The sequence below is a fragment of the Melanotaenia boesemani genome, chromosome 16 (genome assembly GCF_017639745.1).
Source record: "Melanotaenia boesemani isolate fMelBoe1 chromosome 16, fMelBoe1.pri, whole genome shotgun sequence".
NCBI classification, from domain to species: Eukaryota; Metazoa; Chordata; class Actinopteri; order Atheriniformes; family Melanotaeniidae; genus Melanotaenia; species Melanotaenia boesemani.
This window is the reverse complement of record NC_055697.1, coordinates 1,079,273-1,104,346: the sequence shown is the minus strand read 5'-3', so window position 1 is coordinate 1,104,346 and position 25,074 is coordinate 1,079,273. Positions and strand designations below refer to the sequence as shown.

General features: G+C 41.3%; 1 protein-coding gene and 1 long non-coding RNA gene across 2 annotated transcripts in view; both read right to left on the bottom strand.

Moving 5' to 3' along the window:
- Window positions 1–25,074, bottom strand: part of LOC121655192 (coiled-coil domain-containing protein 85A-like) — a 79,282-nt gene that overhangs the window by 9,848 nt on the left and 44,360 nt on the right. The window contains exon 3 of the mRNA XM_042009669.1: window positions 5,119–5,176. Within this exon, the coding sequence (XP_041865603.1) occupies window positions 5,119–5,176 (58 nt within the window). The remainder of the gene's footprint in view (window positions 1–5,118; window positions 5,177–25,074) is intronic.
- LOC121655205 lies at window positions 12,891–20,711 on the bottom strand. Its single transcript, XR_006013095.1, has 3 exons — window positions 20,634–20,711; window positions 14,250–14,258; window positions 12,891–12,903 (listed from the first exon to the last, which is right to left on the bottom strand). It is a non-coding gene; the product is annotated as an uncharacterized LOC121655205 (long non-coding RNA).

Below are 25,074 nucleotides of genomic sequence, written 5' to 3'. Positions count from 1 at the left end.
CACTTCGAAGTGTGCAGACCCTGAATTGGGACACACCCTATATTTGGACTACTTCCTGTTATGCTGCCATGCGGACACTTCCTGCTTTGGTCTCCCATTTGCTTACAGTTTTATCTTATTTTTTATCTTCTCTTTATCTTCTCTATCTCTTTATTTTTATCTAAGGAACAGGGACTCCCGGTCACTTATAAATCAGTGGAACATTTGTTATTGATAGATTTAGTTGACTGTCATTGGAGAACTAGTAGAATAATGTTTTCTAACAGCAGTATCAGTGAGCTGTGAGCAACTTTCTTTGAGGATAACACAGCTTGAGAAAAGGGTTGAAACACTGCAAGACATTTCTGTGAATGACGACTTTATTGACTCTATTGCAGCTTCTGTGCAAGTTATTGAGCCATCAAATGGATTGAGTCAGATCTTCATACACGAAGGCATGTTGGATGTGGAGCCTCCCGCTACAGACCTGGCTGATACACTTCCTTGGATGTGTTCAAATGACACTGGAATAGCTGGGAAAATCCCAAACCGGACCATCAGACTGATCTCTCCTACTGGAACAGTGTTGGTGCCAGACCAAAGTCATCAGCCCTGGCCAGAACCTGGTCTGATGTTGTTCGTCGCAGAAGTCCAGCAGAAAATTTAAAGTTTAAAGCTCTGTTCTATTCTATTGTTTTCTATTCTGTTCTGTTCTGTTCTATTCTATTCTATAGTCATTTGGCAGATGCTTTTCTCCAAAGTGACATACATCTGAGGGTAACAACACAAGCAAGAAATCAAACTAGATGGGACGTCATCATTAAGTGATAGTCAGACTGCTGTGAGTTCAGTTGGACCCAGGTGCTGTCATGTAGTGCTAGAGGCAGTGTTTCTTTTTATTTCTTCTTCTTCCTCCTCTTTTTTCTCTATAATAGTCCATTGTCTAAGTACAAGATCAGGATTTTCATCACACAACATAATCTTGGGTGTAAGTGCAGCAGCTTCTTCAGTACCTGGTTGAGCCAAAGAGCTGGACAAATCTTTCTAACTCATTCTGAGTAGAAGAGTTAAGCTAAGTGTGGAAATGCTCCTTAAACAACTGAGTCTTTAGCTTGCTTTTAAAAGTGGATAAGGACTCTGCGGATTGGACGGAGGTTGGTAGATGGTTCCACCACCGGGGAACAACAGAGGAGAAGAGTCTAGCTACTGATGTGGCGCCACCTTGTGGTGGGAGCACTAGGCGTCTTTCACTGGCAGAGCGTAACTGTGGAGAGGGAGTGTAGCTCTGGATTAAGGAGTGGAGGTAGACCAGAGCTGTTTGGGTGTCTGCTTTGCCTGAGAAGTACACAGTGGGTGTGACCCACGTCACAACCTCAACTGGTTGTAGAGAGAAGGTGCTAACGACAGAGCCCCACACTAGCAGTGTAAACAATAACCCGAAACCAAGACAGAAACTCAATCAGTAACTCACCGAACTGACTGTACCAACCCTGACTGAAACCAGTGCTTGTTCTGCTGAAGTTAAACAAATTATCTCTTTTGTACAGGATTTTTGTGGGACAAAATTACTTGTATTTTCTAATTTGTACTTGTATTTTTTATTTGCAGCCTACTTGTATTTTTAACTTGTACTTGTATTTTCTGACTTGTATTTGCTGATTTGTACTAGTGTTTTTGACCTGCAGATTTAATACATACTTGTATGTTACACAACATGGGTACAAGTCTCAAAACTGGCTCCAGCTTCCCTGCGACCCTTTACTGGATGAAACAGTATAGATAATGGATGGATGGGTGGAAGTCACAAAACTTATGTCCCTATTCTAGTTCCATATTTTTCTCCTTCTACAATCGTGTTACCTGCTTCTTAAACTCTCATCTATCTGTGTTGTGCTGCAAAGTTTACTGCCAGGAACTTCGTAGACTTAACTGGCTGAGTATATCACGTGGATGGAGAGTGTTTCCTGACTCTTAACATAAAGACAAGAATGGTTGTGGACGTTAAAACAAAAGCTCCCCATCAGATTTTATATTTTAGGTTTGGGTCCATTTGGCACAGGTTCTGGGTCTAAGATGGCACCAACTCTTTGCTGGGCCAGAGATAAGAACTGATTTACACAGGCTGCGTAAGCAGATGGGGACGGGCCCACAGAAAATCATTGAAACACTGAACCGCCATATTCAAACCAGATAAGCCGTGGATTATAAAAACAAACATAGTTAGTTCCAAAGAGGAGACCCAGTTTTTCCTGGCATTGTGGCAGTGCTGCAAAATTCAGCATAAACTGGAGGGGGCCAGTTGGACAAAGGCTGCTTTAGAACATCTTCAGAAGGAGATGCTGCAGCAGGCTATGAAAAAGCTGTCGACCAGTTAGTAAATAACTTAAAAAGGCTAAAAATGATTTCAGGGACTATAAAACTGAGCTGGAATGTAGCAGCAATGGCTGACCCCCCTCCCAAAAAAAAGTCTGTTTTCGGAGATGTCCTGGCAAACCAATCTATTGGGGCTTTGAACTCCACCACAGCTACATCCTTCATCCTGCATCTGGGGGATGAGTCCACGGTGGTGGTAGACATGTTGTGGATAGTGTGAATCATTTTAAACTTTTCTCTTCTGTTAGTCATGCTAACTCGCTAACAGCTGCTATCATGTGACTAGTGTTGTCCTGTAAGTAATGAAACTTTCCCTACTGTCATGGGGTGGTTGGCTGAGCTGGGAATCTTTTGACACTGATTGCTTTCAGCTGCAGGTGGAGTTGGGGCAGCACCTATGCCTGCTTGGATCTTCCCCCTTACACTGACTTGCATCTGGTAATCAGGAGGCTGGGTTGAACACCTCCACTCTCTTTTGCTGTGCATGCCAGCATGGGTCAAAATAAATCTTCATTTAGTGCTATAACTGTGGTTTGTGTCTGCTCCTCAGGTCTTTCATTTTTTCCCTTTTGGTCATGTAAGTGCAACTCTTATGTTATATATTGTTGGGTGAACACAAAATAAGGTTCTTTTTTTGTTATGAACAGAATTAAAGTCCCTGGAAACAGAGGAAACACTAATGCTTGTTGCAGGACAGGAACGCCCTGCAACGCATTGTCAAATCGGCTGAAAAAATCATTGGATGTAGTCTCACATCTGTTGATGAGATCTACAACAATGGCTGCAGGAGCAGGGCTTCTGGGATTAAAAAAGACCCCTCCCACTCCTGCCATGGACTGTTTGTTCCCCTGCCCTCGGGGCAAAGACTGAGGAGCATTAAAACCAGAACCTCACGGCTGAGGTCCAGCTTCTTCCCTGAGGCTGTTCGACTGATGAACAGAACACAATAACTGCTATTTTACTGTTTTATATATTTATTACTGTTTTTACATATTTATTACTGTTTTATTTATTATTTTTATTGGGTTTCACCGGCCCTCGAGTTCTTAATTTCGTTCTGTCATGTTTATGCTGGAATGACAATAAAGCACCTTGAACCTTGTACCTTGCATGTGTTTCACCTGCCCCCAGTGTCCAGTTCTCATCTCATCATCCTCCTCTTTTTCTCGGTATAACAGACCAGGTAAGAAATGTGAATTTCATGGAAGCAGTTGTCAATTAAAGCTGTTATTACAATAAAATACCAAACGTATTGTATACACACCTTCAGTCTTGGTAGTAATTTCCTGTACTTTTGTTTATGTGATGTTTATATTGACTAGTTTTTGAAACAGGTAAACAAAAGGATTCTTGAAGAGCTGCTGGGATATCTGGAGAAGACAGAGGAGAGATCTGAGGAGATGTAGCAGGCGATCATGATGTAAGCTTAAGTTCAAACTCCTTCATTGTCATATTTCTTTCTGCTACCTTCATATGCCAGAAGAGGGTGCTAAAAGCCAGGACCAACATAAACTGTCATGGGGACGTTGTTTTTCCATCAGTGAGTATGAAAAATTTGGCATTTTTTTGAGACAACAAAATTTTTTTCGAAATTACATTTTTAATAAACCCGAAGGGAACAGGCTAAAGACTTAATCAAAATTAAATTTTTATTTCTGCACATCAAACATTTTTAAGTTTCTCAGTGAGGCACAGACTGGACTATAGAAACCAGGATGGGGTGGAGAGCCGTAAATGCTCTACAGCTGTCCTTTTTTTCTTTCGTATTACATCCTTTAACAAATACAGATTAACATCTGGATTAAGTGTCAGTGAGAGCAATTAATCATCACAAAACAGAATTTGTTTGGGACCTAATGTATCAGATTAAAGACCCAAAAGTTAAATTTAGTGCAATGTTTCAGAATCTCTGTAATTAAACTACTACATGTCTATGCTTTAGGTAGCAGAAAGGGTTAGGGTTAGGGTTAACAGTATGATAATGAAGGGGCTTGATCTTAAGTGGTTGTACAGTTGTATAAGAAAGAATGGCAAGCCTATGTCTGGAGAAAATAACATCCATCCATCCATTAAAACAGAGTAACTAACTTCGCTGCATGTGCAGGTTAAATTAGTTGATTATTCAATCGTAAATTGATTAAACAGGCTGGCTGAGTGTCTATGCTTAGATGGTAAAGTTAAAATAAACAGAGCTTTTGCAATGACGCATTTATTGTTATCATTAGCCTATATTACTATCACACGTTTCCAAAGCACACCACAAACCAATGCAAACTGATTTCGTATAGCCGACATGGTTTTATATACGTCCTCTACTTCCACGTTGACAGCGCAGATTAATCTGTGCAAACCTATGTATTTTTTGTTGTAAACGTGGGTGGTTGGTATGTAATTTGCACAGACATTATGTGTTAGCACTAATGTGAAAAGTCCAGCCCACAGTGGCAAACCTCTGCAGGAACAGCTGTTGTAGCAAAAGTGGCTGCAAATACTTCCTACGTTTGGGGGATACTGTCTGAAATGATGAAGAAGCCTGCCACGCCAAACCATAGCAAGCCATAAAAACTCTCATCACTGCTGTAGAGCAGTTTCCCAGGCACCTGCAAGTGATTGTAAATGGGTTCCCTGTGCACTGAAGACCTTTGGCCAAGTGGCAATATGAGACAGGCTGGAAATAGGAATGTGTTGAACCCACCACCACCAGCCATGGAGAGAAGAGCGTTTTCATGTTTATTCTATGAATATGTGCACATGTGTGTTGCTCACCTGTCCCACAGCTTTACACTTTGACAGGAATTGGTACAGCAGCCAGCCGATATCAAAGCTGCAAGAGAACACAACATCGATTAGAAACTGGCTGTCGTACTCGCTGAAGTGTGTGAGACACATGCAAGTTGACTTATTAGCTCACTGCACCACACATGCTCAGAACCAGTTAGCATCACTGATCGTATGAGGCTGATTCTTTTCCAGTCAGTACTGCTTGATTCCTGTCATGAATGGACAGCCTCTGTTAACACTTCCTATTACCCATCATCCAGTTTGCTTTTTTGGCTTTAATGATTGTAAAACTGTTTTTGGGAGATTTGGCATTTGCCCTGTATATGGAAGATATGATTACACAGATAAGAAGAAGAACAAGCTGCTTTCTAAATAAGCAGCCGAGACGTGGACGTTAGGTGTTTGGTTTGAACATGTCAGCAGAGGAATTCTCATCATTCTTGTGCAGACTTTTTTTTTTTTTACCCCAGCATCCAGCTGTAGCCTCCAGTTTAGAATTTTCCTTCAAATAATAATTATGCACAAGCAGTGATGGGATAATCATATTCTTTTCACAAACATCCACACAAGTTAGATAGAACAATGTTGTAGTTATCAGAGTGCAGATTTTATCCAAATAAATCAACTACGTTTAAGAAAAGTAATTACTTTCAGTCCATGTTGGCGGATGGTGTCAAATGGTTTTATCACGACTGGCTGCTAGATGACAACTTAAATACAAATACTAAATATCTGCCTCTTATGTAGGGGAGACCAGAGGATTATAGTAACTTTTCTGTGCTAGAGATCTAAAATTTTAACATGTGGTACCCACATTTGTCTGCTACAGATGACATACACTTGGACTTCTACTACACCATCACAGATGAGTAAAATACAAAGAAGTATGTTATTACAACTACCACGGTCCCGGGGTGAGTTGCAACACTACTTGAGGATGGATGTAACAATGAAATTGTTATGCTTAAAAAAGATCCACACTTATACATGTAAACTTGTAAGACTACAAAATAGAATAAAATAAATAAAAAAGTACAATTATATATAAAAAAAAATGTCAATACGATATGATGAATAAATATATCACAAAATCCATAAAACAAAAAATAATAAAATGTAAACTGGTGTGTGTTGTGTTGTTGAACAACAAACAAAACACTTGAACTGCTTGTTTTTAAGGTGCAGAAGTACTTAGTAACTATTAACTGGGCAAACTGCCTACGGCAGGCTTGGCCTAGTTGGTATGCAGAGGTGGATGGATCAGGGTGGTTTGTGGCCAGCGAAGGCACACTCTTGGTAGATGTCTTCCAAATTCAGCAGGGACACCCCTGTTTTACACTTTCACTGCCTAGGCATGCTGTAAAAAGGTTACCAGTACAATCTGTCAATATAAGGGGAGGTTGTAACACTTTTTTAAAACAGTTACAACCCTCCTCGTACCAGGCAGCCATTAAAAGTTAACAATTTTTAGCATTTAGCTTCAAAGCTAGCAATAATGCCACACATCAAATTTAATTAGAGAAACTACAACTTGAACTTATGTGACTGAAACAATTGTATTTACAACACAATGGACACTATGAAAAATATCTGATGAAAATCTTCACTTTCTTACCTGAGAAATGTTTGTTTTTTGGCTCCAGAACAGACAGTTTTCAGCTCAGACATGAGGCTTCACCAGTGAGCTCATCATGGACTGTATTGATGACATCACCACAGCTCGTTACAACCATCCCCGGCTCCTTTACACTCATTTATTTATTTATTCATTTTTAAAACAAATGCTTGCATATTGAGGGATAAGCAAAAGAAAATGGGTGGGTGGATCGATATTAGCAGTGAATTCACACACACACACACACACACACACACCCACACACACACACACACACACATAGAACTGGCCTCTGTGCTGATTAACAGCTGTGTGCTTTGCTGCAGTGCACCTCACTGTGTGTGTCACAGAGGATGATGGACAGAGGAGCAGATTATAGATGTTCTCTATTCTTTGAATCTGTTTATTATTTTTTATTTATTTTATTAAAAGTGAGAGAGAACAGTAGGGACAGAGATAGGTGATCTCTTGGAAAAAGGAGTCGGCCATCATCAAAGAACAAACACACACACACACACACACACACACACACACACACACACACACACACACACACACACACACACACACACACACAGGAAGACAAGGTGATTATATGGCATTAATCTGAATACATACCAGATAGACAGGCTTAAAGCCAACACCTGGACATGTGTTTTATCTGCTTCCCACTACAAAGGGCTTGTGAACAGGTGCATGTGTTGTACATATGTGTGTAACAGTGAGAGTCTCGGCTTCATTCATATGAAAAAAAGCAACTTCAAAGCTGACTGGAGATGAATTGCCAGGGAAGCAGCTGTTGGCCTAGTTAGCAGGCCTGGCCTTTATGCCGGACCTCGGATCAAACACACACACACGTTAAACAGACATGTGCATGCTGCCACATTTTAAAACATGAACTCGGTCTCATTGTCTCTTTTCATACATCTGCGTTCATGGGTGTGTGTTGTCACGTTTGACATGAATCAACATTAAATCATAATTTACTAATAATTAACTTCATTAATTGAACTTAAAGCTGAAGTTAAGAACATAAGAATGTTTTTGTTTGCTGTGCTTATCTTAACAACTAGCTACTTATAAAAAGTTCTCCTCAGTACCAAATCTGATGCAGGAGCTGAAAACAGACTCCATTGTCTATAAATCGCAGTTGCCTGCAGTTCATGTGGTGAAAGACGGAAAAATGTCAAACAGGTGAAACAATTTTCTCTTTAGATTAAAAAGATCCAGGAGCATGATGCCGATGATGATGATGACCAGTTTATTTGGCATGTGGACATGAGTCTGGAGGACATTAAGCTACATTTAGCCAATGTCAGTAGATTAATGAGTTAGGGACCTCTGCATTTCTAGCCTTAGGTAAGTGGAATAAATGTGATAAAATATGACCTTGGTGACATTTGATCTGATTCAGTGTGAATCAGATATTTCCAGATCAGATACAGACATTTTGGATTGTCATGGGACATATTGTTGGCCACTTAGGGGTTTTGCTATGCAGTATCATGATCCTGACCTGACTCAGACAGCCGTCAGATCTCATGAAACAATAAAAACACAAACTTATGATGACCTGCATGGAACTGCCAGTTGCAAAATATATAAAAAAGTTTTTATAGGCAAGGCAAGGCAAGGCAGTTTATTTGTATAGCACATTTCATGTACAGGACAATTCAAAGTGCTTTACATAAAACAAAGACATTACAGATTATTTAGAATAGTAAAAGGCATCAACACATAATCAACACATAATCACAATAAAATAATAAATTACATTAAAATAATTAAAAGCAAGATAAGTTAAAAAAAAGTTACCGTGCAGAGTTCATGCATAGGCGCATGAAAAAGAAAAGTTTTTAACCTGGATTTAAAAATGTCTACATTTGGGGAAAGTTTAATCTCCACTGGCAGTTTGTTCCATTTGTTTGCAGCATAACAGCTAAATGCTGCTTCTCCATGTTTAGTCTGGACTCTGATCTGGATCCTGGTCTGGACTCTGGTCTGGACTAGTTGACCAGAGTCTTTGGATCTAAGAGCTCTGCTAGGTTTATATTCTCTTAACATATCACAGATGTATTCTGGGCCTAAACCATTCTGGGATTTGTAAACAAGCAGAAGGGTTTTAAAATCTATTCTGTGACTGACTGGAAGCCAGTGTACAGATTTCAAAACTGGTGTGATGTGTTCAGATCTCTTAGTCCTGGTTAAAACTCTAGCAGCAGCGTTCTGGATGAACTGCAGATGTTTAATGTTCTTTTTAGGAAGTCCTGTTAAAGGACCATTACAGTAATCCAGTCTACTGGAGATGAATGCATGGATGAGTTTCTCTTGGTCTTTCTGGGAGACTAAACTTTTAATTCTGTTGATGTTTCTGAGCTGGTAAAAAGCTTCTTAGTGAAGCTTTGATGTGGCTGCTGAAAGTCAGGTCTGAGTCTATCAACACTCCCAGGTTACGAACTTGGTTGGTAATTTTAAGAGCCCGAGTCTCCAGGTGTTTGCCAATGCTGACCCTCTTCTCTTTGCTACCAAACAGAATAATCTCAGTTTTGTCTTCATTTAATTGGAGAAAATTCTCCCTCATCCAGGTGTTTATTTGCTCCAGACACTGACACATTACGTCTATTGGACTGCAGTCATCTGGTGACAGAGACACATAAAGTTGTGTATCATCTGCATAACTTTGATAACTAATGCTATAGTTTTGTAATATTTGACCCAATGGGAGCATATACAAGTTGAACAGAAGAGGTCCAAGGACTGACCCCTGGGGGACTCCACAAGTCATGGCCACTCGCTCGGATTCATAGCTGCCGATCGTAACAAAATAACTCCGGCCTTCTAAATAGGACCTGAACCAGTTAAGGACCGCTCCAGAAAGTCCAACCCAGTTTTCCAGCCTGTGCAACAGGATTCTGTGATCTACAGTATCAAACGCAGCACTGAGATCCAACAGAACCAGGACTGATACTTGACCAGAATCAGTATTCAACCTAATGTCATTTAACACTTTGACCAGAGCTGTTTCAGGGCTGTGATGAGGTCGGAAGCCGGACTGAAATTTATCAAGATTTCCACTTTCATTTAAAAAGTCATGAAGCTGGTGAAATACAACTTTCTCAATAATCTTGGAAATAAAAGAGAGGTTAGAGACGGTCTATAGTTGTTCATTATAGAGGCGTCTAGAGTCCTTTTCTTTAGGAGGCTTAATAGCAGCGATCTTTAGTGACTTGGGAAAAATGCCTGATGCCAGCGAGCTGTTAACTATCAGTAGGAGACCACTTTCTACTGAGGTAAAAACTGTTTTTAAAAAGTCGGATGGTATCATGTCCAGAGTGCATGTTGTTGATTTCAAATGCCAAACTGTTTCTTGCAGGACTTTTAAATCAACCATTTTAAATTGTGACATGACATCAGAATTATTTCTGGGTTTTAGACACAGACTAATTTTCTTGTTTGACTGTGTGGAATTAATATTTTGCCTAATTGTTTTAATTTTTTGGCTAAAAAAGTTGGCAAATTGGTTGCATTTCTCAGTGGAAAGGAGCTCTGGGCTTATCTGTATAGGAAGTTTTGTAAGTTTTTCAATCATAGCAAACAGAGTGCGAGAATTGTTGACATTCCTGTTAATCATTTCAGATAAATGCAGCTCTCTGGCCTTGCACAGCTCATTGTTATAGTTACGCAGGCTTTGTTTGTACAGCTCATAGTAAATTTGAAGTTTATTTTTCCACCATTTCCGCTCAGTTTTTCTGCATTCTCTTTTTAGGCTGGTAACCACAGTGGTGTTTCTCCATGGTGTTTTCTGTTTGATCAAAGTGCTCTTGATTCTTATCGGTGCAACAGCATCCATTACATTCAAGATTTTCAGATTGAAATGATCCAGGAGTCCATCAACTGACTCTGCTCTGGTTGTTGGTAACATAGCTATGGCCTCCACAAACTTAGCACCTGTTCTTTCATTAATGTACCTCTTCCTAACCGAGGAGCAGGTTGGTTGGACATTCTGAGTGATCAGTAAATCAAACAAAATACAAAAATGGTCAGACAAGGCCGAGTCAGTGACCGCAGCAGAAGAAATATCAACACACTTTGAAATAACCAGGTCCAGAATGTGACCTCGAATGTGGGTCGGTTCTTTTACATGTTGCCACAAACCAAACATCCAATATGGAACAAAATTCCTTGACATTACCATCCGTCATGTTATCTATGTGAATGTTAAAATCCCCAGTTAAGATGAAATGGTTAAAATCAGTAGAGATAACCGACAATAATTCAGAAAATTCATCAATAAAATTTACACAGTGTCCTGGACGTCTGTAGATGATTAGAAATAGGATTTTAGGAACGCCCCTTAAAATAAAACTAAGATATTCAAAAGAAGTAAAGTCACCAAATGAAATCTCTTTACACTGGAATGAATCTTTAAATAAGGCAGCTTCTCCTCCCCCTTTCCTCCCGTTTCGACATTTATTCATAAAACTAAAATGAGGGGGTGCTGTTTCATTAAGAACTGTAGCACTTGTGTCTTCTGTTAACCATGTTTCTGTCAGAAAAAGAAAATCTAAACTGTGAGAAATGATGTCATTCTAAACAGTGATTGTTGGACAGAGATCTAACATTTAGTACAGCAGCTTTATGAAGTTTCCTCTGGTCTCTGTTGTATTCTGAGTTATACAAGGTACAGTTAACAGATTAGATCGATTCACCCCACAAGCTGACCGTGTTTGATTCCTTATTTTACTAACTAACACAGGAATCCTACTGGGTCCAGGCTTGATCTCAGAACAGCTGTCAGTAGTAGCAAAACTACAGCAAGGACCCTGAACGCATCATGGCATGTTATCTTTGTTGTGAATTCTGCTGCTCTGGGAACCTCCTCCCGTGCCCTGCTGGGTCAGGACAGATGATCTAATAGGAGGATGAGGAGGGGGAGCCCTGTATTTCTTGGTAGATGGTGGTCGCTGGGGTCCGGTCCGGGATAGAGACATCCTTTTAAGACCTTGGGTGATGTGGAGAAGAGGGTCTGGTGAGGGGGGAGAGCTGGGAGTTGATCGCTTCTCTGCTGTGTCCTTCGCTCTTATCTGTACACTCATGTTTGGGTTTGCCGTCCCAACAGCATGACGCAAGTGTGCACCAAGTAATCTGCATCCAGTTAGATTTGGATGCACACCATCAGGTCTGAATCGCTCCTTACAGTTCCAAAAGATACTGAAGTTATCAATGAACTTTATCCCATGGGTGATACATGCGTTTGATAACCATGTGTTCAGGCCAAGAAGCCTACTGAAAAGTTCAATCCCTTTACCTGCTGTAGGAATGGGTCCTGAAATGTAAACATGGTGTGCTCCCAACTGACACAGTCTCTCCAACAGCAGAGAAAAGTCTTTCTTCAGGATCTCAGAGCCAATTTTCCTCCTCAGAATATCCAAAGACCCTGTGTGGACAATAATCTTCATACCATCTGGATGTGAAGGCAGAATGGTCTAAAGATCTCTGTCAGTTCCCTGACTGATGTATCAAAAAGTGTTAGATTTTCGGTCTTTGCCATCCTCACATGCTGTTATGGAGTCTCCAATCAGAATTGTGTCTATTTGTTTTTGTGTGGAGGTGCCGATAGCTTCTCTAGTTCTCCTGTTTGTGGGATTTTGGCCTCTCCTCCTGGTCTGGTTAGCCCTGGGCTGAGTTTTAGGGCTATTTCTTGAATTTTGATAAATCCTTGCATTACATTCATCATCATTCATTTTAATATGACTCAACACATCATATTTATTATGCAGTGAGACTTCAGGTGGTGGAGTGAGTACTGGAGCTTTAAATTTCCTGCTGGATTTACCTCTGCGACGAACAACATCAGACCAGGTTCTGGCCGGGGTTGAGGACTTTGGTCTGGCACCAACACTGTTCCAGAAGGAGAGATCAGTCTGATGGTCTGGTTTGGGATTTTCCTCAGCTATTCCAATGTCATTTGAACACATCCAGGGAAGTGTATCAGCCAGGTCTGTAGCGGCAGGCTCCACATTCGACATGCCTTCGCGTATGAAGATGTGACTCAATCCATTTGACAACTCAGTAGCATGTACAGAAGCTACTACAGAGTCAATAAATTCTTCATTCACACGAATGTCTTGCAGTGTTTCAATCCTCTTCTCCAGCTGTGTTATCCTCAAAGAAAGTTGCTCACACTCAGTGCAGCTCACTGATACTGCAGGGTTAGGAGACATCATTCCACTAGTTCTCCGATGGCAATTTAACTAAATTTATCAAAAATATATTCGTTCCAGTGATTTATAAGTGACCAGGAGTCCTTGTTCCTAAATTTCTTGCCGGTAAAGATAAGAAAAAAGAAGAAAAAAAGAAGAAAAATGCAAGCAGAAAGGAGAGCAAAGCAGGAAGCGTCCGCACGGCAGCAAAGCAGGAAGGTTTTATATCAAAATATCCACACTTCATGTACACATCATAAAACACAGGAATGAATGGGATAAATGACCCAAATACAACAACATGTGACCACTAATGACATGTGAGGCTGGATAGCTCAGTTGGCAGGGCAACCATCTTCCTTGCAGGAGACTGGAGTTCAAATTATTCAGGCGATGAATATTAACACTTTCCAGTTGGGTCCTTAGGCAAGACCCTTAACACTACTGTCTAACCACTTTCAAATCTGTGTTGCTTTTGGAGAAAACCGTCTGCTAAATGATTGTAGAATAGAATAGTAGAGAGAAATCTGTAAAAAATGTGTTCATTAACACCTCAATACAGACATCCACACAAAGTTGCTGACATAAATATCACAAACAATTTTTTGCTAGAGTTGAGAAAAAAAAGCCACTGTAATGGATACTGTAATCTGTACAGTACATCAGGTCCTCTCGCTCTCTACCTTGTTTTTTCTTTCCTCTGCTGCTCCTGAAAAACCCTTTTCTCTTGTTTTGCATTATATGGTAAATACTGTAAACAAGCCTATTTGGATTGACTCAAAATGAGGTCGGAAAGCACCCGCCAAGCATAAACTACAGAACACATTTCAAAACCCATACAGACAGAATAAGTCTACAGCAGGAGAATAAAGTGTCAGCCAGTAGCCACCGACTGCATTCTGTGTAATGATGCAGCTGTCATATTAGCTTTCCCCAGATAATTATTCTGTCACTGCGGCAGGAACTGCAGTAGGTAAGCAATAATTAGTTAAACAAAACAACAAATGCATCTAACCGGGACTTCCGCCTACGTCATGGCCGAGACCGGCAGGTGAACTCTCTGCTCCGAATGAGCCATGGAAAATAGCCGATTAAAAGTGATAAATCGATAAGTGAAGACGAGATTACAAGACAAGCTAACTACAGCGATGAGCTCGACACAGAAAACGACGGGTATAAACTCTAAAGGAGGAAAAAACGAAGACAGTAATGTGGGGCCTAAGCAGCTGGTTGAAGCTGCGCCTTTGAAAAGCAATGGGGAGGCTAATGCAAACCTCGAGCCAGAGATGCTAGCGGACACTCGTAAGCTCCGAAAAGAAAGTAGCGGCTCCTTCAGTGACCTAAAATTTTCCCTAACAAGACTTGAAACCACATTGGAGCTATGGCTCCAAGCCCAGAGAGCTACGGCTCTGCCAACAGTCACCGGGAGTGGGAAGCCCTTATAGTTATTGACTATTTGTTCTGTTTTCAAGGGCCGACTACTGGCTTATTGGACGTCTATGAAGATTTTTCATAGTTAGACAAATTTTGTTCTCTGTTTGTTGGTAATGTTCAGCGGCTCATGGCAGACAATGTTTGTGTTTGTCATAGTTTCACCATAAAGACCAATTAATACTTTAAATGTTATTAGTTATAACATAAATGGGGTCAATTTAATGAGAAAAAAGATTATGTCACAGTTGAAGAAGCTTAATTGCTCAGTTGCCTTACTTCAGTTCCGGGGATCCACCTTAATGATAAAGAGCACAGGAAACTCAGGAGGGACTGGGTGGGCCAGGTTTTCAGTTCTGCCTGTGCAGAGGGCAGTAAAAGAGGTGTTGCCATTCTATGCCACAAAGCAGTGGGACTTACTGCTGATAAAATATATGATAATAAAAAAGGACGTCATATCATGATTGTAGGCACAATTGGAGAAATCAAAGTTACAATTTTAAATTTATATGCACCAAATGAGGATGGCCCAGGACTTTTGGAAGAAACTTCCTTTATTTTAACTATGCATGCAGAAGGTTTCTTGATAGTGGGAGGTCATTTTAATTGTATAATTAATTAGAAATTGGATAAACAACCACTTGAGCAGGGTCAACTATTAAGGAAAGCAAAGGTCTTACGTAACAATGTCGATGAGTTAGGATTAACAGACATATGGCGCCATAAACATCTAAAGGAAAGAGACTACACTTTTTTCTCAAGGGTGCACAACAGCTACTCCACAATTGACATGTTTTACTTATTGAAAAAGGATACCTACAATGTTGTGGTCTGCCACATAGAACCTATAACAGTATTGGGCATGCTCCAGTTGTTATGTCAATGAACTGAAAAAGGATAAAAGAATTAACCCATGGAGGTTAAACATATCTCTTTTGAATGACCCGGAAGAAGTCCAGTATATGAAACAAGAATGGAAGAATTACATGGAACATAATGACAACAATGAAGTCTCCGTTTCCACTTCATGGGATGCTGCGAAAGCTGTGTTAAGTGGAAAATTGATTGCACTTTCATCTAAAGTAAAGAAAGAATGAGACAAAGAACAAGAAAGATTAGAGCAACGCATTTTTGAATTACAGATAGAGCATAAGAAGACAAATAAAAACATTTTGAAGTCTCTCTCCCTAAACAGACAAACCCTTAATGATTTATTGACACATAAAGCGGAGGGAGCCTTGCGTTTTGTAAATGAAAGGTATTATGAGTCAGGAAATCGGGCTAGTAAGTTATTGGCTTTTCAGCTACGTAAAGAACAAGCAAACCGAACAGTAGCAAAGGTGATGCCTGCCATGACATTTGCTTTAACGTTCAGTTTGATAAAGTGGCCTGTGAGAAAAATGCTGCAAACTGCATAAGTTACCCTCTCTGAAGAAACTTCCATGTTTTTTGTGGATGTCAAACTCCTCCCAAATCCCTTTAACATTCTTAACTGCTGTAAACCTCAGTAAAAGGAGCAGTCTGTTAAGATATCCCACATAACAGACATTCTGTCGAAGCATTGCTGTTGCTGTTAAAAAAACAAAAGTAACAGCAAATTTTTAACTAGCTTTGTATCATCACATCAGTAAAAATGTAAACAGTTGTTGGGGAAATTTCATATTATTCCCTTTATTATATTGTGTCTACTGATCACTCTCAGGGTAAACAGCTTGTTTAAGTTCTTGGTAATTGAGTTTAATCCTGAGTAGCCTGTTGCTATCGTAAATGTGGATGCATTCTTTAGAACAGTTCGCTCTGACCTGTGTGACTTATCTGATACCAGCCAGGCGCCTCAGGATGACCCAGCCGGGCATCCTGTCTTAATGTCACTGGGGTTGTTTACGTGCTCAATAAACTGAAAAAGCTCATTAGGTTTGCTGAAGTGTCTAATCCTGTGTGAGGAACAGACAATCTCTTTGTTTGTATTTCATGATGTGCTGTGACGTGATCATTCTGCTTAAAAGATGCTGCCTGTGTGTTTCTTATCAGATTCTGTTCAGATCTCTGTGCTGTCAGACCTCTGAGCAGTCTCTCAGGAATTGCGATTCTATTCTTTCTATTCTTCCTATTCATTCTATTCCTTGTATTTTAATCCTGTGTTCAATAAACTTGTAATCATTTTTCACTTCAGAACCAGACTCCTCATTCCTTGACAGAGTAACTTTTTGCCTCAACAACCTGGTGTCAGAAGTGCTCCTGCGTGGTCAGTTTCGGGTTTTACGACGGGTGTCTGATCAACCTGAGCACGTCTCAGCTTTTGTTTACTGGGGGACTCCTCGTGGATCTCCTTACTGGCCCGCCAGGATCTCGAACATCTTCCATCCTTGCCGTCAAGGAAGTCTGGTGAGTGAGAAATTACTCTAGGATTTTGGGTTGCTCTCACGCACACACACACACACACATCTCTCCCTTTTTAGAAAAGTAGGAAGACGGGCAGCCGGGGGTTTTGGGAGCTCCGCTTACTAGGAGCAGGCCTGGAAGTCTCATTAGGAGATCTGGGCAGGTTAAAATCCCTTCACAAGGGATTTTGGGAGCTCCGTAGACTAGAAGCGGGCCTGAAGGTCTCATTAGGAGATCTGGGGCAGGTTAAAATCCCTTCACAAGGGTGTGAGTGGGTCTCTCACTGGAAAGCAGTGAGATAGGGCGGACGGATTAGCCGTTATTCCGTATTCTACAGAGACGTCTGTAGTCTAAGGTGTGGGAATATTCCTCCCCGTGCTTAAGCGTAAACATGGGTAATGTAGCTCCAAAACACCGGCGACGCCCCGCGGTGAACTCTTTGAGTTCATGGAACGTAAGTATGGGAAGGTGTGTGTGGAAATGTGTGCGGAGTAGATCCAGAATGGTATTTTTCCAGCCGAAGGCTCTTTGAGCCCGGAAGCATTAAAAATAACTAAAGAAGGTTTAGATAGGATGAGGGACAAATTAAAATCACAGAAACGGGTGAGGGTCTCAGATTGGGACCGCTTAGAAAACATCAGGCGGCTTTAACAAACTGGCTCGCAGAATGTGAGCGTCGGCAGAGAAAACAGAACGCCAGAGTTCTTCTAAAACTTACTGACCTTCCACAGACTGACCTGCACCGACCTGACAACAGCCATGATAAGCGAATGACAACCTCTGTTGCTGTGTCTCACTTTTCTCAGCTGAAAACTAACTCATTGTATCCTCTCTACCTGCATGTCCACCATCGGGCCCGAGGGGCCAGAACACCTCATTCCTGTGCCCAGACCTGACGATGCTGGGAGCGTCTCCGGATCCGGACTTGGATTGCCTACCCCCAGTCCCGCCACCTGCCCAAGGCCGAACCACAGCCCGATCCACAGACCACAGAGGAAAAGAAAAAGTCCAAAGCCCCTCACAAAAGCAGCAGAACCTCCATTGTGACCCTGAGGAAAGATGGCCTGAACTCTGATTCCACCACTCACTCATGCCTCATGGTCGAAGTGACTGGTCCGACTGGGACCCATTCTGGTCTTCCGAACATGGACGGAGACCGAGGTCGCTGAAGATCGCGACCCAATTGCCCCTTTGGCCTCTGGGCCAAAGTTTGCTGATGAGTTTCCTTTTTTTTCTGCTGCTGGAGCTGCTGAGGGGGGACAAAGAGCTGCACCTGGCTGCTATGACAATGTATTCAGCTCTGTCTGGTCCAAAACAAAACGGGGCCAGGCGGCGTGACTTCCCACGTGGACGTGGGCGTGGTTCTCGAGGACGTGGCTGCCATCACGACGCATGTCATATCTGCGGACAGCTGGGACACTGGAAGGCTGAGGGTCCGCGTCGCCTGCAAAATGGGGGCCGGCAACTTGCCCCTTCAGATTGACTGGGTGGGAAGCAGCCAATGATGGATCACGGGGGACGCTCCACATCTCTGGGTGACGTAACTTACACACACAAAGTTTTGACCCAGTAAATGAAAGCTCTCCTCTCCTTTTCCTCCTGCTCTGCTGCAAGCACACAGACACCCAATGTAAAACAAACTACAGATAACACAACACACACACCCAGCTCCCACACACACACACACCACACACACCCGCTGAAGGTCACAACACTGATGAACACGTGCAGTTTCCCTCGCTCTGTTGCAATGAAGAGACGCTTGCTGTTTCCTCTGACTTTGACTAAATTAACCATGCTTATCTCTGTGCTCGAAAGCAGATGCATACCGACGAAGACGTATAGCAGCGAAAATACGCATTTAACGGCTGAGGCCTACAAGATTTTCCCAAACCTACAAGTCGAGGTGTCGGGTAAGACCGTTGAATTCATGGTAGACTCTGGTGCAATTAGATCAGTTGAGGGCTTCTGGGTTTCCTGTGCCGCTTAAGATGTCTGGTAATTTTGTGCATTCAATCTCTGCGTCTGGGACCACCGTGAAAGAAATGGTTGACCGCACCCCTTGGGTGTAATTTACTCTTGGGGTGTAAATTTAAACATTTATTTCTGCTGTCTGAAGTTGGTCCGGTCAACCTTTTTGGTTTGAGATTTGATGTGTCGGTTAAACATTTGTCTCACATCTTCTCCTGATGGAGTGAAAGTTATGGCCAACCCTGACTCCGTCATCACAGCATGGACACACCCCCTGGGGAATCCTGTGTGCTATCGTTGGGAGTTCCCGAGCCAAATTTTTTCTGCAGCAGCTGACTGAGGTAAAAATCTTTCCCCCTCTGTCTCCAGCCCTGCTCAGAACTGTGTGTGCATTGCTAACATCTCACGGGAACCCGATGAGAGATTTGAAACACAATGGTTTAATCATTCTCCAGAAACTTTAAAGGTGTCATCTGTAAAGTGGAATGAGCACGTGGCTGCAGCTGTGTTCAGTCTGACAGGAGAACAGAAGGGATGCTTCCTGCTTTCGCATCCCGCATGTTCCTCCCTACAGCTATGTGAGTGAAACAGGGGTAATGCATGTATGTGAGCCGGCTGGTGTAAATGTGTGTGACTCTGAGTCTGTGTGGCTGCAGGGTGATGGATGGGTGTGACTGATGACGTCAGCGTGTTGTCGAGTGTGTGTGAGAAGGCCGAAGACTGGAGTTCTATCCCTCTTGAACCTGCAGTGATGTTTTTCTTCTGCTGCGAATCCAGCTTGAAGGACACCCCCCTTTACCCCGTCTAACCGCTGACCCAGGATCTGATAAGATGGTTTCTCTCAGTCCTACAGCTGAAGCAGTGAGAGTGAGTAAAACCTTCCTGCCAGAGGGGTAAAGGCCCCCAAATACCGAACAGCAGTTTCCTGCTTGGTTCTGTGTGGTGATGCAAACGGCAACTTCCCTGATTTCCTGTCAACTTTAAGTGTGTGCGTAATTCGCACCAAAACTGCTCGTGTGTCTCTGGGTCCCGATTATTTTATTTTTGCTCACAGTTGGGTTAAGTTAAGGTTTTGAATATCTTGGTACCTATAATTTATAATAAACCAGAAACAGCTTCCATTTTGCTCTTAAAAAGGCTGCATAATAACTTTGAGCCGTGGTCTCATGTGTGAACATAACATGCTGCATTTAGGGGTTATTAGCAGCCACATCCACATATACTGGAATCATTTTCTTTGGTATTGCTCTATCATATTGCTAAGTTAAAATGGATAACATGGCTCTTTGAGATCAAGGTCTCAAACATCTATAAAAAAGGGAAAATACGTGCTATTTTTACTTTAAAGAATAAACACTGAAGGCCTGATCTATATTTCAACCAAGCAAACTAAAGATCTGAAATCTGTCTAAAAACGAATAAATGAATCCCGGGCACTTTGAGAAAATGTTGATTAATAAATGGGAATAATAAATAAAAAAAAAAAAATTAAAGTAAAGTTAAGGAGCTCCTCTTTTAACAGTCACCAAATAACCAGATGGAAATTAGTTAAAGTAAAAGAAGGGAAAGTTTAAAAACTAGCTCCACAAACCTACGTTAATATAGATAAAATAGTTTTTTGGGTTGTTGTTGCTATTTGAAATAACATGGGAAGGTGCACTGTAAGAATTAATACAGAGATGTACCTGGAGAAAAATACAAACTATTTCATAATAATCTGATATCCATGGATGTTTTAAACTGATTCTCTTGGAAAATAAAATAAAGAAATTGTAAAAGAACAAAAGCGAAAAGCTGCTCGAGCAAATTTGGGCTGATGATGGACACATAATTAAAAGCAATTTAACTTGATTTAATGTCCTTATCATCTCGGAGTTTATTAAATTGATTAAGAAAACTCCAGCAGACTTCATGTCTTTCCAAAACTATGTGATATTGGCCTTTATGGATCCTCCTACATGCAGGGAAAATCTACCTGCTCTGATTTGGCTTTTCTGCAGAACGAGTGACGTAACTGACAAAGTTCTGACTGACCTGAACGAACTGACGGACTTTACTCGACCTTTTCCTTCCAGCAGGATTTTCTCCAGGATGCTGCTCTGCTTCCACACAGGGATGGATGCTGTGTTTCATAATGCTGCTACTCTGATGTTATTAACCAGAAACACCTTTATTTTCCTGATAAGCAGGACTGATGATGTGGATCTATCTACAGGAAAAGACGTCTATACTAAATCGCTTTTGAATATGTGTGTGTACATTTTGAAAAATCAAACATGATTTTGACACTTATGACATTCTGGGATAAATTTTTACAGGAAGGATATTATCACCATGGATACGGGTGCATGTGCTGTTTTAGTTCATCTTATCATACTGCTGATGATGGCGGCTTTCACAGGGGTGATACCGGAGCAGTGGCCTTCAGGATCCAGTCGTATAGTCTGGTCATTTCATAATAACTTGTTTTTTCTAGATTACAGGAACAAGCAGATGTTGTAATGAAAAATATCTGATGTGTTTATGTTGGTTATGTGCATGTATGACACTGTCCTGTGGTTGGAGGGAATGTTGATGTGTTTTAGAAAGTTTGTTTTCTGGTGGCAGGTAAGTGACGCTAATGCTGTAGGTGACGTAGTTCCGGGGGAGACGGCAGATTCAAACTAGGCGCGCCCAAACATTTCTACTTTCATTCGATTGTATTTTGTGCCAACTTAATCAAAATATTCTTTAAAGTAGGACTATAGTGTCTTTAAAAGGTACACTCTGGAGCACAGCGGGGAGGATTTGGCCAGCCTGACAGATTTTATAGATCGTTGTTACGACAGAATCGTCATGGGGAAACCAAACAACACCTCCACCCCCTCCACCTCATCTAAATCCAAGAGACAGCGAAATGAGGATTCACCTGGAGCTATTTCACCACCGGGGAACGACTCAACAGATGTTCTGATCTCCATAGATAAGAAACTCAGTAGTTTTGATGCGCGTTTGAGTCTGGTAGAAATTCTCCACAAAGAGTTCCAGGCGCTACGTGAATCATTAGAATTCAGCCAGAAGCAGGTGGAAAGTCTGGCTGCAGAAAATGCCGGTCTCAGAGAGACGGTAAAATCCCTCACCGAGGGCTTGACCCGTCTCTCAGATGAAAATAAGAAGATTAAGGAAACGGTGATCGATCTGCAGGCGCGGAGCATGAGAGAGAACCTGGTGTTTGCAGGGATTCCAGAGCAGACGGAGGAGGACCCCGAGACCACGGTGAAAAACTTCATCAAAACCCACCTGAAGCTCCCGGAGGAAACAGTGAAAAACATCTCCTTTCACAGAGTCCATCGGCTCGGCGGGAGGAAACCCGGGTCCAGCAGACCAAGACCCATCGTAGCGAAGTTCGTCAGCTTCAAACAGAAGGAGCAGGTGAAGAACCAGGGCCGCGAACTGAAGGGGACCAACTTCGGAGTAAACGACCAATATCCGAGAGAGATTCTGGACCGACGGAGAGTCCTGTTTCCCATCAGGAGGAAAAAGATCGCCGATGGCGCTCGCGCTGTCATCGCGGTGGATAAACTGTTTATAAATGGACAACTGTACTGCGACCCGGACATCACTCCGTGGCTCTTCTGATCCCAGGTGCTGTAAGTCAATCTCTCCAAATGATCACTCTTAACTCGCCATTATAGATCACTGACAGTAGAACACACTGCTCGTCTCACCACAGCCTCTACACCTAGATCGATGTATTTTTTTCTGTTTCACCACTCTTCTCACTTTTCACTTTTCACTATCTTTCTATTTCACGTCTTCACTGTTAATTGTAATCCAGCTCGTAATATCAGCAGCGCACGCAACACCGTCAGGACGCACAGCCGCACCATACATGATACATATGAACACTCGCGTTTTATGTATGAGAGAACATGCATTAAGGTAGACTACATATACGGACATTTAACATACGGACAAACGCGCGCAATCAGGCTGCATGCAAACACGCGCGAACACGCAAGAGGGGCGCACAAAGACACGCGCGTCAGTAACACGCATGAAGCATTAAACCGTTCACAATAACCATGTTAAAAATCGTCTGTTGGAATGTACATGGAGCCGGTTCCAGGGAGAAGAGGTTGAAGATCTTTAATAAATTACAGGAGCTGCAGGCTGACATTGTCTTACTACAAGAGACTCATCTAACAAACTCAACCATAGATCTTCTTAAAACAGCTCAGTTTCCTCATGTTTACTCAGCCTGTTATAATTCTAGGCAGAGAGGAGTAGCTACTCTTATTAATAAGAGACTAAATTTTGACATAGATAGCACAGTAGTGGATCCGGAAGGCAGATTTCTGATAACTTTATTATCTATTTGTAATATCAAATTATGTATTACCAATGTGTACGGCCCCAATGCAGATGATCCCTCCTTTTTCCACTCCCTGTTTGCTACACTCCAGAATTATTCAGATAACAGAATAGTGCTAGCTGGTGATTTTAATGTAGTCTTGACTGAACAAGATCGCTGCAGCACATCAGGCAGTCATCGAGTCTGGCAGTCGTCAGAAACTATCAAACAGTACATGAAGGATTTTGGTCTTTGCGATGCTTGGCGCTCTCACCATCCTAAACTAAGAGAATACACCTTCTTCTCTTCAGTTCACCACTCCTTCTCTAGACTAGATTATATATTAAATAGTAACTCACTAATGGGCGACATTTCAGAGACTCAGATACATCCAATCAGCATCAGCGATCACGCACCAGTTTCATTCAGTCTGAGAATCAAAAATAATAAACCGATTGGTAAAAGCTGGAGATTTAACACCTCTTTATTGAAAGATCCTGAGTTTATTGATTATTTTAAAAAAGAATGGTCAATTTATATAGAAAAAAATGACATGCCTGAAACTTCAGCGTGTCTCCTTTGGGAAGCAGGAAAAGCAGTAATGCGAGGGAAAATAATTTCCTTCTCCTCACATAAGAAGAAGAAGGAAACAGCAAGAGTTTTAGAATTAGAACTCAGGATTAAATCATTGGAGGAGGCTTACCGCATTTCCCCCGAAGAGCACACAATGAATAATATAAGGAAAACTAAATTGCAGCTTAAAGAAATTATAGATAAAAAAACACAGTTTTTAGTGCAAAGACTTCGCTTGGAGAACTTTGAACATAGTAACAAATCTGGAAAGTTTTTAGCAAATCAACTAAAAACAAACAAGGAGAAAACAACAATCTCCTCTGTTAAAGATCAAGACGGAAACATCAGCCATGACCCAGACAAGATAAATGACACGTTTAGAAGCTTCTATAAAACATTATATGAATCACAGATTAATCCAACAGATGAACATATTGAACAATTTTTAAACAACATTAATCTGCCAAAACTAAAAAATGAAAATAAAATAAGTTTAGATGCACCTATTACTGTAGATGAACTCCACGAAGCTCTCCAACATATGCCCAACAATAAAGCCCCGGGTCCAGATGGTTACTCAGCAGAATTTTACAAGGAATTCTGGACAACGCTAGCTCCTACATTTTATAATATGTTGTTAGAAATACAGGAAAAACAAAAAACACCGCAAAATATGAACTTAGCTAATATAACACTATTGCTAAAACCAGGCAAAGACCCCACACTTCCATCCAGTTACCGTCCCATATCTTTAATAAATGTAGACCTGAAAATAATTAGTAAAGCTCTTGCCAGAAGGATAGAAAAAATAACCCCTCTTATAATACATCCGGACCAGACAGGTTTTATAAAAGGTCGACATTCATCTACTAACACGCGTAGACTAATTAACCTCATAGATTACTCTACTTTACATAATCTAGAATCCACAATCATTTCTCTAGATGCAGAAAAAGCCTTCGACAGGGTAAACTGGAAGTTTCTATTTGCAACACTAGACAAATTTGGGTTTGGACCTGCTTTCATAGAGTGGATTAAAATATTATATAATAACCCAAATGCATGTGTGAAAACCAACGATCAAACTTCTCCAAGCTTTCGCTTACAGAGAGGCACCAGACAGGGCTGTCCACTCTCCCCCTCACTTTTTGCCATTTTCATAGAGCCGTTAGCAGCTGCTATTAGACAAAATATAGAAATTAAAGGAATCCAGGGCAAAAACATAGAACATAAAATAAGTCTTTATGCAGATGATATATTACTTTTCCTTCAGAACTCACAAACATCACTCTCTGAGACAATCACAGTTATTAATAAGTTCTCATCAATATCTGATTATTCTATTAACTGGTCTAAGACTACAGCCATGTCCATCAACTGTGACCTACAAAACATCCCTAATATCAAAATACAGACAGGAAACATTAGATATT